Raw genomic sequence first — 12299 nt, forward strand, 5'->3', positions numbered from 1 at the left:
GCAGGCTGAATATAAATGGACGATTTTTAAAATGGTCTTCAGAAAATCTCGGCATTATCTTTTTTAATATAAACTCTATGAATGACGCACGCAAATATAGTATAGCATAGAAAAAATCGACTGGTGGCCGAAGACGGTTTGGTATGCTATAAGCTAGAACATGGTCACAAGTGGCTGATGACAGTAGCCACCTGAGTCAGAATCAGTCAAGCTCACTGGCGATATGTCCCCCTTCCAAAGCAGCAGCTTTTCCTCTCGGAGAGATGACACACCAGGACAGTGGTGTGTGCATCACTCTCCTCTGACTTCCAAGTAAGAGACCAACGTGCACATATATTTGTGCCATTTGATTCTGATAGTCAAAGTGAATTTGGCATTCCTTCCCCAAAGCTAAAGAAAAAATACTTGAGAGAACAGATTTTCTATGAATTATTCTATATTTCAGGTTTCTTTTCGTGCAAAAAAATTTCACGTATACTGAGTAACAATTAACCTTCGACCAAGAGATTAGTCAGAAGCTATTGTACCAGTACAAAAGTATCCACACTAGATTACAATTTTCAGACTACTTTTAAATTCATAAAAATGGTACTGCACTCGGTGACTACAGTTTTAGTTTTTGGGTACCCCATGCTACACGGAATCAGGGAAATAAACATTGCTGGAGGGAGACTGTTCCTAATTTGCTACTGTTTAAAAATGGTCAAGAGATGCCACGTGTTGGGGGCTAATCCTTTAAAGTGCTGTTCAGAACATCGGTTACAATTGTGAACAGGTAAAACCAGCCTGTACTCCGTGCTACCACGTCCACGGGGTGGGCTTGGTGAACACGCCCGCCCTTCACTCCTCACTTGACCTATGCTATTAGCAGCAATGTACCAGCAGGAGGGGCACAGATCTCCATGGCTGAGGCCCCTGATGACAGCTGCCTGGCACCACAGCTAGTGGCCTCACAGCGCACGGTCGAAGTTCTGGGGCTCGCTCAGCGCTGCGGTGGGAGGTTCAGGGCGCCTCGTCTGGGTGATTTTCTGTTTGGGGTTTTTTGTTTCTTCTTCCTCTTCCGTTTCACTTTCACAGACGTGAACCACCACGCTTGGTGTCGACTCAGTTCCTGCATGAAGTTCATATTTCTCTCCTGGGGAGGTAAACAGCAAAAGAAAGGTGTTTTGTCTCTTGAAATTTTTTCTTCTATTCATATTTTAATTGCTGATTATTGGTTTTTAAATCTTTAAATCCTCTGTCAGAGTACTCTGTCTTGTTTTGGCATTAGAGCTTTGATACTGTAAGGTTCTTAGGCAGTTTTGCTATTTCAAGCAATAAGCCGGTGAGGAGCACTGAGATCTTGGCAATAAAAATGCTAATGCTAATTACTGTTCTATGCACAGTACAAGTGAATCTACTTAACTTCAGAATGGTTTCGGTTTTCCCCTGGGAGACACTTGGACTGTTTCGGGCAGCAGTGGCAATGTCTTCATTACAGAGCCTTGGGCATCCAAGATCCAGCTCTAACATCTAAAACAACACCAAGCTACTGCCCCTCGAAACGACTCCTATCTCCCAGGACAGACTTAACAGTGTCTTAGGTGGACAACTAGTCTGTACCAGCAATGAATGGCATCAATTTCCATTATTTTAAAGAGATGAGAGAAATAAAAGAAGGAAAAGAAGAAATGAAAAAAATCACCATCAAATCCTTGAAATATTATTCAATGTAGAAGGTGTCTGGTACTTCGATGGGTTGGGGGAGAAGACACCTAATATTCACTAATGGTCTGTTATATATTAGAATTAGTAGTAGTAAAAACTGCAGTTACATTTATTGACTACTAAGCATGTACCGTTTAATCCTATAACCACAGTGAAAGGTAGCTATTATGATCTCTTTTTCATAGATGAGAAAACAGAGGCTGAGAAGATTGACGCTAAATAACTTGCTCAAGATTGCAAAATTAGCAAACGCTAGAATTTGAACCCAGGTTTGTGTGACTTTATCCTCCACGCTGATCACGTTGCCACTAGATGGCTAAAACACAAATTGCTGAATGCGGTCTTTAATACAAAAGTTTCTTGGGAAAAACACAGAAAAGATGGATGTTCATTACCTGGTCCCAATTTGGAAACAGCACAGAGTAAATCATAATTTATAACAGGCATGGCATCTTCACCCTGCTTCCACCCCACCGGAGGAGAGGCTGGAGGGGAGATGAGGAACTGTTTGACCGGCTGGGGAGGCAGTAGATATGATTTGTCCTGTGTTTCACCGGACATCTGTACCTGCAGGGAAGGAGATAACTCTAAGTTTGCGACTGGGCCATTTATGCATTTTCATCTTCATGTTAACTGTTACATCTCTTTGGAGAAAATGGAAAATTTCTCTTTAACAATCTACGTCTCCCAGCGGTCGGGGTCTGTTTGATTCATCACTGAACACTTGGTGCACAGCACGGCGCCCACACTGATTAGGTGCTCAATAAATAATAGTTAAATAAAAAAATAAATCAATGAAGAGAAGAACAATGAATGGCAGGCAGTAAGCACTAAATTCCAATTTTAGAAGAGATTAGGTTATATCATCTCCATGTCAATCAACTACGCCAAGAAATGTCCGAACATCTTTCACTTAGGTTTTTATTTGGAATGTGACAACAAACTGTTTTTTTTTTTTTTAATTCAAAACTAAGACCAGGAAAAAAAATACTTTGTTGAAAATAACACAGTGCATTTAATACATAAGTAGGGATCTAATGCTTTCATTTCACCAATTCTTTCGAGAAGAAATTGGTTTCTCAGCATCACCACATCAACAAATAGAATAAGTGTAGCTAACTGTTGGTAACCCGCAGGATCCTCTGCAACGTCAAAGTCTAAGACAACATTTTGGTACAGTGCTATGCTACCTCCCTGGTCACTCCTTAGGTCAGCAGCCACTTTCAATGAACTGCAGAACACAGAAATGATTTCAGAGACTATGTTCTCAATTCTCCCAAGGATGTTATATCACAAGTGCCATTCTAGATGTTAAGAGAGAATTCACTGATCTTAAGCTGTTAGGGCTTAACCTTCATGAAACTCCAGCCAAGGAAAAGCTGCCAGAAAAATAAAATTCCTTTAAGTATTAGTAATACAAAACAAAGTTAGGAGGGTAAATATGTTTAATAAATAAATTTATATAACTGTAAAATAAAGGTAACAAATATTTTTACATTCTTTGCTGATTGAGACTGTTTACTTCAAGGACTGCTGATAGAATACAGAAAATGGAGAACTGATAATATTTTTGAATGGCGAACAAGTTTAGAGGACTGTGTCCTTTGCACTATGAAGTACCTGTGCAAAATACAGCTTCAGCTTCTTCCCGTTGAAGTCTGTTTCGTGGAGTTCTATTCGAGCTCTTGCTGCTGCTTCAGGTTTGCTGAAATTTATCCTGACTCTTCTAAAGCTTTTAAACAACTGAAATGTAACCTGGTCATCATAGATGGTGAAAAGTGCTTGAAATCTCTCCTACAAATTGAAGAGCAGGAAGGGCAGAGAGCATGGAAGAAAAAAAATAAAAATCTTTAACAAAAGGAAATTTAATCATTAAATATAAGCAATGGGATAGAACTCATTATGATTAGCTTCCCCCACCTCCCCCCAACCCCCCCCAAAAAGCTTACTTTTCTTGCAGGTGTACAAGAACAGGTATCCCATTATTCATATGCTAAATTCTGCAATTTGCACCTATTTTAAAAACAATTAACAATATTGTATAGATTTAAATAACATAAAGTACTATAAAATAAATGTAAGGTATGAAAAATGACACAAACACGTCCAATTACAGAACAAGAACACTACTACTGTTTTGAAGTCCCCAGTGTGCCAGCTCTTCCTTCCTATATCCCATTGTTTTCCTCCTTCGAAGCAATCGTTTCTAGAATTTTGTGCTTACTGTTTCCTTGCTTTTCTTTATGGTTTTAAATTTATTTGTAGCCCTAAAATTTAATCATGCCGTATGTATTCTTCAATAACTTGGGTTTTTTTTTTTTTTTTTTACAATTTGTTTCTAAGCTGTTCTTTGTTGCTGTGTGTAACTGTAAGTCATTCTTTTTCACCGCTGCATAGTATTGCATTGTATAGCCGCACCATAATTTACCCAGCGCTGTTGGAACGTGGGCTCCCTCTAGTGTTTCGCTACCACAGTGCTGCTATGAACGTTCTCAGTGCCCATATGCATGAGCTTCTCTCTAGTGCACACACTACAAGTGGAAATCCTGAGCCTTAGAGTTGGCACACCTTTAACTTTCATAGGTAATGCCAAATAGTCTTCTGAAGTGTTTACACCAACTTACTCTCCGTAAGTTGAGTTGTGTGTTCTGGTTGCTTCACATCTTTGCCAACACTTAATATAGACCTTTACATTTTTATCAATGTGAGGTGGCGGATACAAAATGGGATCTAACTTCAGCTATAACTCACATTTCTCTGAATAATAATGAGGTTGAGCCTCTTTTCATGTTTATTGGCCATTTGGGGTTCTTCTTAATATGATATGCCTGTTCATACATTTTGCCCATTTTTCTATTGGGTTGTCTTTTTTTATTGAGTTGGAGTTCTACAGGGACACCAATTCTTCGTCAATTATATGTTCCATAAATACTTTCCCCCAGTTCTTCTCATTGTGGTTTTTTTTTTTTTTTGAGAAAGGTTTAAGTTTTAAATTTGAACATTACTAAATTTATCATTTTGTGTTGTCTTAAGAAATCCTTCTATACTGAGATTATAACGACGTTCTCCTATATTGCTTTCTTAAAGTTTTATGGTTTTACCATCCACATTTCAGTCTTTACTCAACACAAAACAGATGTTTATGTATGAAGCTCCTCCCATGCCCATGATCTTTTTTCTATCACGCTAGACTAGTTGTAATTTCTAGAATTATATACAAATGTACTCTTTGGAGATCGGCTTCTTTCACTGAACATAATTATTCTGAGATATGTCCAAGTTACTATATTGTCTTTTATGTTCCTTTTTATTGTCAGACAGATCCCACTGTATGGATGTTTATCCATTTACCTGCTGAAGGACATTTGATTTGTTTCTAGTTTTGAACTATTAAAAATGAAGCTGCTATGAACATTCATGCATAGGTTTTGTGTGAATATATAATTTTATTTCTTTTGGGTAAATACCTGAGAGTGGAATGGCCAAGTTGTATGACAGGTATATGATCAACTTTTCAGAAACTACTAAACTGTTTTCCCAAGTGGTTGTACCATTTTGCATTTCTACCAACAGTGTATGACAGTTCCAGGTACTCGACATTCTTGTCAACACTTGGTATGGTCAGTCTTTTAAGTTTTAGCCATTCTACTGTGTGTGCGGTTTTATCTCACTAGCTTTAATTCGAATTTCCCTAGTAACTACTGATATTAAGTATCTTTCACTGGCTTATGTGCCATCCCTATAACTTCTTGGGTTAAACGTCTGCTCAAATCTTTTCCCATTTTTAACTTGGGCTGTCTTCTTAAGTTGTAAGAATTACGTATTCTAGATATAAGTACTTTGACAAATCTATGTTTTGCAAATATTGTCCTTGCTTCCCTTTTTCATTTCGAAACATGTCTTTTGAAAAGTGAAAGGTTTTATTGATGGAAGTCCAATTTGTTGACTTTTAAAAAATACTTTTTTGTTTTGGTCATATTTAAATCTCCACCATACCCAATGTCATTAAGATTTTCTCTTATGTTTTCTTCTACATGTTTTATAACTTAGTTTTTATATTTAGGTCTTCAAGTTAATTTTTGTCTATGGTAAGAGACAAGGGGTCGAAGTTCTCCCCCCTCCCCGCCCCCATACAGTTGGTTATCTCTTTGTTCTAGCACCAATTGATGAAATTACCCTTTCCCCTGTGAATGGAAAACTATAAAACATAGCTGAGAGAAATTAAAGACCCAAATAAGTGGAGAGATGTGCTGCTTTCTCTTCTGAAAATCACTTTTTGACATGATTGGCTCTCTATGTATATTCATTCCCTTTCTCATTAATTGCTGCTTTCACCTTTATTCTTCTCTTCAAACTTTTTCTATCTCTTTAGGATGGTCACCTAGTTTATTAACATTTTAGCTTTTCTTCTTTTTAATATAAGCATTTAAAGAATAGAATTTCTAAGTGTTATTTTAGCTGTCCCCCACAAGTGTTGATATATATTTTCATTATCATTTGATTCTAAATACTAATTTCCATTATAATTTCCTGTCTCATGAATTGTTTATGTTTCTTAAATTTCAGATAGATTGGATTTTTGTCATCTCTTTAATGTCTAATTTATTTTCACTATGATCAGAGTTTATACATAGTGATACCAATCCTTCGACATTTTTGAAATTTGCTTTACATTCAATATGTCATCAATTTTCATAAATCTTCTATGTGTGCTTAAAAATATTTGCTTTTACAGTTGTTGGGTAAATATATCTAGCATATTGAACTCATGTTTTTTTAGAAATTGTATATATATATTCTAATTTTGGCAGGGGGAGGGTGTCTATTTGAATTGTTCATTACCAAGAGAGGTCTGTTAAAATTTCCAACTAGGTGGATTTATTTTTCTTTGTAATTTGGTCATTTCTGCTTTAAGTATTTTAAAGTTATGCAGTATTATCATGTGCATACAAGTTCAGAACTGTTTCCTCTTTCTGGTGAACTGAACCTTTCATCATTCGGCAGTAGCCTTCTTTATCTTTATCTCCCTAGGAATGCCTTTTGCCTTAAAGTCTGTTTTGTCTGATATTAATACAGTCGGTGTAGCTTTCTTTTGGTTGTATATTGCATGGAACTCAATTTCCATCCTTTACTTCTAACTTTTATGTATCCTTGTTTTAGATACACCACAGAAAAAGAATATGTGTGTATGCATGAGGGTATAAGTAAATTCAGTTTGAAAATCATTATTTTTTAAAAGGAAGAATTAGTCCATTGCTATGATTGATGTTTTTGGATGTCTACCACCTTATTTTATCTATTTGTCTCAGTTTTTCTATGTTCATTTTCTCTCTCTTTTTTTTAAGTCTTCAACTGATTTTTTTTTTCTATTCCCTCCTCTGCATGAAATTTCTTTGAAAGATGCTAATGTGCATTTAGCATCTTCTTTCAAGATGCCTGATATCCTACAGCCATAGTTCCTCTTTCACAAAGGAAAAACATTAACATCTTTATCTCAAGGTTCATTTGGAAGTATGCCATTCCACAAAAATAGTAGTTTTTGGTGAAAAATAAAATTAGATTATATACGCTCTAAGGATTTTGAGATGGAATAGAGCAGAATAAGAGAGCAATATCTGAGTCATTCCATGAGGCTGAGGAAAGAAAAACAGCATTATTTTCCCATTTGTTAATGAATTGAGATAATAAAAACTCTACCTTCAATTACCAAAAGAACAGCAACATTCATTTTTTTTTACTGGTCACTTTTATGCAATAGTTTAATAAATGAAATGTAACAAAAGAGACCTAAGAGACCTAAGAACATTCTCACTATCTTTAGAAATATTCCTTAGGCTTGCTAATGGTAACACAATAAAAGGAACCTATAAGTTAGCTTTGTTTTTGGTCTATGTGAAGATCTTCCAATTGCCTGTTGATAATGAAGTGAAAATCATATACTCCCTCACGTATTAACTGCTCTCATTTGAACATTTACCTATCACTTTGCAATATTTCTCCAATTTGATAAAATATAAAATGATTTGTACACAAATATTTATGCTCCCAATGTTTAAATATCCTTCATTACTTGGAACACATCGTTTATCCTAAAAATTACATTATTATTTTTGTTCATTCATTTTAAAAAAATATATTAAGCAACCAACTGCATGCCAAACCTTGTACTCTGTTGGATTTCCAATGTACTAAAAGGAAGGTGAACTTCAAGGTCAATCCTACTCTAAGGCATAGAAATGTCTAATCTAATCATTGTGCACCTGAAACTAATATATTGTATGTCAACAGTATTTGAAAATAAAAAAAATCAATCCTATTATTATTTACTATATTATTTCTACATATTAAAGTAATGTGAACAGATAAAATATTATACACAGTAATGATTTTAAAATAATATATCAGCCTAAAAAACATGTAAATGTATTAAATACTAATAATTATTAATATGTCTAGGCACTTTTCATAGTTTCCTCAGCATCTATTTCAAAGGTGGATAGCTTTATCACTTTTTTAAAAAATTAGAATTGAGATTTTATGAAGTTCCACTTAATTCTTGGTAGATGCTCAAACATATTTTGAATACTAACTAAATATTCAAATTCCCACATGAGATAGTTAAGAAACATCAGGACTGAACATAATGGAAATAGAAACTAAGGTGGAACTAATTCATCATGGTTTATGAATTATTAGTATTTTGTAATTCTATCCCTCAAACCATCTTCCTTACCCCAGGCAAAAGGACCATATATTTATTTCTAATTCCCCATAGCAATGGATTTTTCACAGTAACAATAAAACAAGCTACCTTGCAAACTAAACAGCTACTTAATAATCACACTCTTTTTATTTCCTTTTAAAACGATTTTTCAAAATAATTCTAGAAATACACTATAACTGAAGGTAATGTGCAGCTGATGGCAACAGGTTATATGGGTCTCCTTCTTCTAAATTCCAATATCTGTGAACTGTTTAAAATTATTAAAAAATGAACCCATGCAAGAGTTAATTAGTAAGCTTTTTCTAAATTAGTTCTTTTGTTAGTTCTTTCCCTCTCCTTCACATCCATTTTTCCCTTGATGTAGCATAAATGCAGTTTATTTATGAAGTATGTGACTTCTAGCTGTGAGGTGCTGTAGAAAACATGAAAAATGTGGAGGCAAAACTATCGCTGTTTCTTATTTCAGGAAAAGGTAAGAGCTGTTGGCTGGTGACTCTGCCCTTCCATGAATCCAGACACCTACCGTGGATTCCTGAGCCTGTCTCTGACAACCTGGCACTGGCAACAAAGGGATTTAGAAGGCTGCAGACGGGAGGTAAGGACACTATGAATGTGGACTGAAGATGACTTGTGACAAACGTAATTCATTCAGAAACCAAACTGTTATCTTCCTCCTTAGAAATAATTCACTTTTATACTTTTCTGAATCCTCTAATGATATAAAATTAGCACCAGGAACAGTACTTTGTAGCTGGGCAAGAGGCATGCTAAAATCACTGAAGGAGAAAAGTGGAAAAGGTCTTATAGGAAGAAAACAGGTTTCAAGGAGTAACAGATGAGGACGGCAGCTGAGTATATTACGTCCTGACCTTTCCGGAACTATTCTGTTTCCTACCTCAAAGCAGAGAATATGAGGTTCATCAATCTCACTGAGAAACAAACCACGAAAGCAATTTTGCTGCACCTCTTTGCCTTGGATGACAAAAACCTGAGGCGCCCACCACTCCTGCAAAAACAATTTCAGCTGAGAAGAAGAGCTGCTTCAACGCATTCAGCAGTGAAATTATCTTTGGTGTCCTAAGGCAAGAGGTTTTCCATATTCTATGACTTCCAGTAAATCTGAGATAGAAAATACTGTTCTCTAGCATCCAGAGGCTGCGGGTTCACCGATGTCAGAGGCGGTCTCCACTTTTGCCTGGGGATAGGCCTAGTGTCCTTGGTTCACCTATCACTGCTACCTAAACAGTCAGATGGATGGACTTTACTGGACAGAAAAAGGCACACATACGCCTAGGCATGGCGAATTGAAAACTTCACTTTGATAATCTGAGCACTGGTAAAAGTTCTGGAACCAAAATTCACTAGTGCTAGAGGGGAACAGACACATAAAAAATATAAAATCCTTCTATAAACTTTGGCCTTTCCAGAGCAGAAAGGAGCATGAAACTGAATTGAATTTCAAGAAAATCTGAAATTCAATAAAATGTAAAATACTACCTATTCGTTATGGATTTTTGTTTAAATGGCTACCATGTTTATATATACTCTGCTTTATTGGAACGTGAATTCTTAAAGGACTATGATTTCCCCTCTAAACCTAGAATTTCTAACATAATGTATAAGAAAGTAGTCAAACCAATGATAAGTCATTTCTGATGAGAACAAACTATGGATTTATATTAGGGTGGGGATGGAAATATTCCTGATTGGAGTGTTGGTGACACAAGCAGATAGTGTCAAAATGCACCAGACTGCCTACTTAAGATTTATACATTACACTGTAGGCGAGTTTTGCCCAATTAAAAAAAAAAAGTATGAGAGAGAAGGAGAGAAGGGGTGGAGTGAGGTGACCACAGGGCTGGCTGAATACACAGAGTGGGCCTCTGGGTCTCACCGCTGCTGAATTTCGGCCGCGGGCCTGGCTGGGAACACAGTGAGGGGATTTTGGTCAGCTACTATTTTCCATCTTCAATTAGGACAACTTACTGCTAGTATTAATTCCTAGTGGGGCAACAACTGCTAGTAGTGATTCTGGTTATAGAAATGTCCCCCTTATTCCAATGGCTAAGTTGGAAAAGATCTGTGACTGTGCTTATACAGTAAGATGTGTGCAAAATGTAGAAGTCATTTTCAAGCAGTTTGGCGGCTGATTGTCTGCCTCGAAACACCTCAAACCCGCAGCTGGCCATGTAAGGAGGGGAATGAGATCTGCAAGCACAGGTACCACCTAATTACATTGATATTTAAGCTGATTAGGCAGCAGCCAGGGTGTCTACTAGGACAGTCTCTCCGCGCACGCACAGGAACACGCGCGTGCACGCACACACACACACACACTTTTCAAGATACAAAGGTACTGCACTCAATGACACAAACCCCATAGCCCACTGGTAAATAAGAATAGTTTTTATCTGGGTTTTCTGGGGACTACCTAGAGAAGAGGCACAATCTTCAAACCATAACTGTGAGAACTCCTAATGAGATCCCAGCTCCTGACAGCCTCCCAGAAGCAATGGCTTTTTCCTTTTAGCCGAAAGGTTGCTTGGGTTGTTTACTGAAAAGAGCAAAGAGCACAGAGGAGATTACAAAGCCCCCTGGAGGAAAGAGCAGATGGAACAAAAACTAGGGAGAGAGCAAAAGGTGAAAAGCAGAGGATTCTTGTTTCCTGCTCAACGTGTCCTCTCACTGTCCACGGAGCTGGTTGATAGGCATCTTGAACAGGCAGTCAGATTACAGGTAGGCAATCATTTCATTTATTCAATCATCATCACTGATTGATGATTCTATCAATCAGTCTATTCCAAGAATCAAGATGGCCCACCAAACAAATCAGGTTTGCAAACTCATCCAGGTACTTGGGCTCAACATACGGTTTTGATCTAAGACATCAGAGGTGAGAAAAACCACAGAAGGGAGTTCTCCCCGTGAAAACCATGTATAATTTCCCAGGGGAAAAAACGCTTCAGATGCTCAGACTGCTGTTCCAAATAATCAGGCTTCAGTTTCAAGGTCAGCACCATATATTCATGCCAGATGTACGAGGAGATCAGCAATTCTGCTCTCCATGAGATCGACTTGAATCTTCACTTCCTCTGTCTTGTTCTCCCCAACCATGAAGTGGGAAAGGTTAGGAGAGTCCAGGTTCAGCTTGAACTTCACGTCCAGCCTCAGGGTCCTACTGGAGTCAGGTGAATGGCATGTTCCAGCCTGCAGATGCACCAGTGGCCCAGAGACAATGACGTCAATGTGGTGGTTTCTTTCTTGTCACTTTGGGGTTGGAGCACTGGCTGTGATGAACATACCAAACCCTCCTCTACATCTGAAAGGGGTACGTGAGAACCCCTCCATTCTTGAGAACCAGAAGCTTTCTGCTCATCGGCTATTAGCATGGACAAAATACTCCTTTCTGCATGCAGTAACAGACTGTTCACTCCTTCAGCCATGAGATCATAAAAGAAAAATCTCAGGAGCAATCTACAAACTGGACAGATAATTTCAGGAATGTCTCATGGCTTCCACTAGCCACTCATCTTCACAGGTAACAGAACTCTGGAGCTAGGCTGAGTTTGACTCTTGGTTCTATTATATAGCTTTGTGATCTTGGGCAAGTTACTTCTGCTGTGCCTAGTTTCCTTACTTGTTACATGAGGATCGTAAATTCCAATGAAGTATCCACTTATCATTGGGTTATTGTTGAAGATAGTGAATATTTAAAGCTCTTAGAATAATATATTGGCAGTACTATTATTAACAGAAATGCAGTAGAGCTTTTGCAATAGTCCCCTTGCCATTCTGTGGTCACACACACACACACACACACGAAAAATAAGCTGCTCTTCTGTATGATGTGGATTCCCCAGGCAGGTGA

At 37.4% G+C, this 12299-nt stretch overlaps 1 protein-coding gene across 2 annotated transcripts in view; it reads right to left on the reverse strand.

Moving 5' to 3' along the window:
* Positions 1-418: 418 nt before the first annotated feature.
* The window catches only part of RCAN3 (RCAN family member 3), a 31321-nt gene continuing 19440 nt past the window's right edge, over positions 419-12299 (reverse strand). For both annotated transcript variants that reach the window (XM_006924422.3, XM_006924421.3), the window contains exons 3-5: positions 3328-3501; positions 2103-2274; positions 419-1135 (exon numbers count right to left, since the gene is read on the reverse strand). In XM_006924422.3, the coding sequence (XP_006924484.1) occupies positions 951-1135; positions 2103-2274; positions 3328-3501 (531 nt within the window). In that variant the 3' untranslated portion in view covers positions 419-950. The remainder of the gene's footprint in view (positions 1136-2102; positions 2275-3327; positions 3502-12299) is intronic.

The sequence above is a fragment of the Pteropus alecto genome, unplaced genomic scaffold, assembly GCF_000325575.1.
Source record: "Pteropus alecto unplaced genomic scaffold, ASM32557v1 scaffold39, whole genome shotgun sequence".
In the NCBI taxonomy this organism is placed as follows: domain Eukaryota; kingdom Metazoa; phylum Chordata; class Mammalia; order Chiroptera; family Pteropodidae; genus Pteropus; species Pteropus alecto.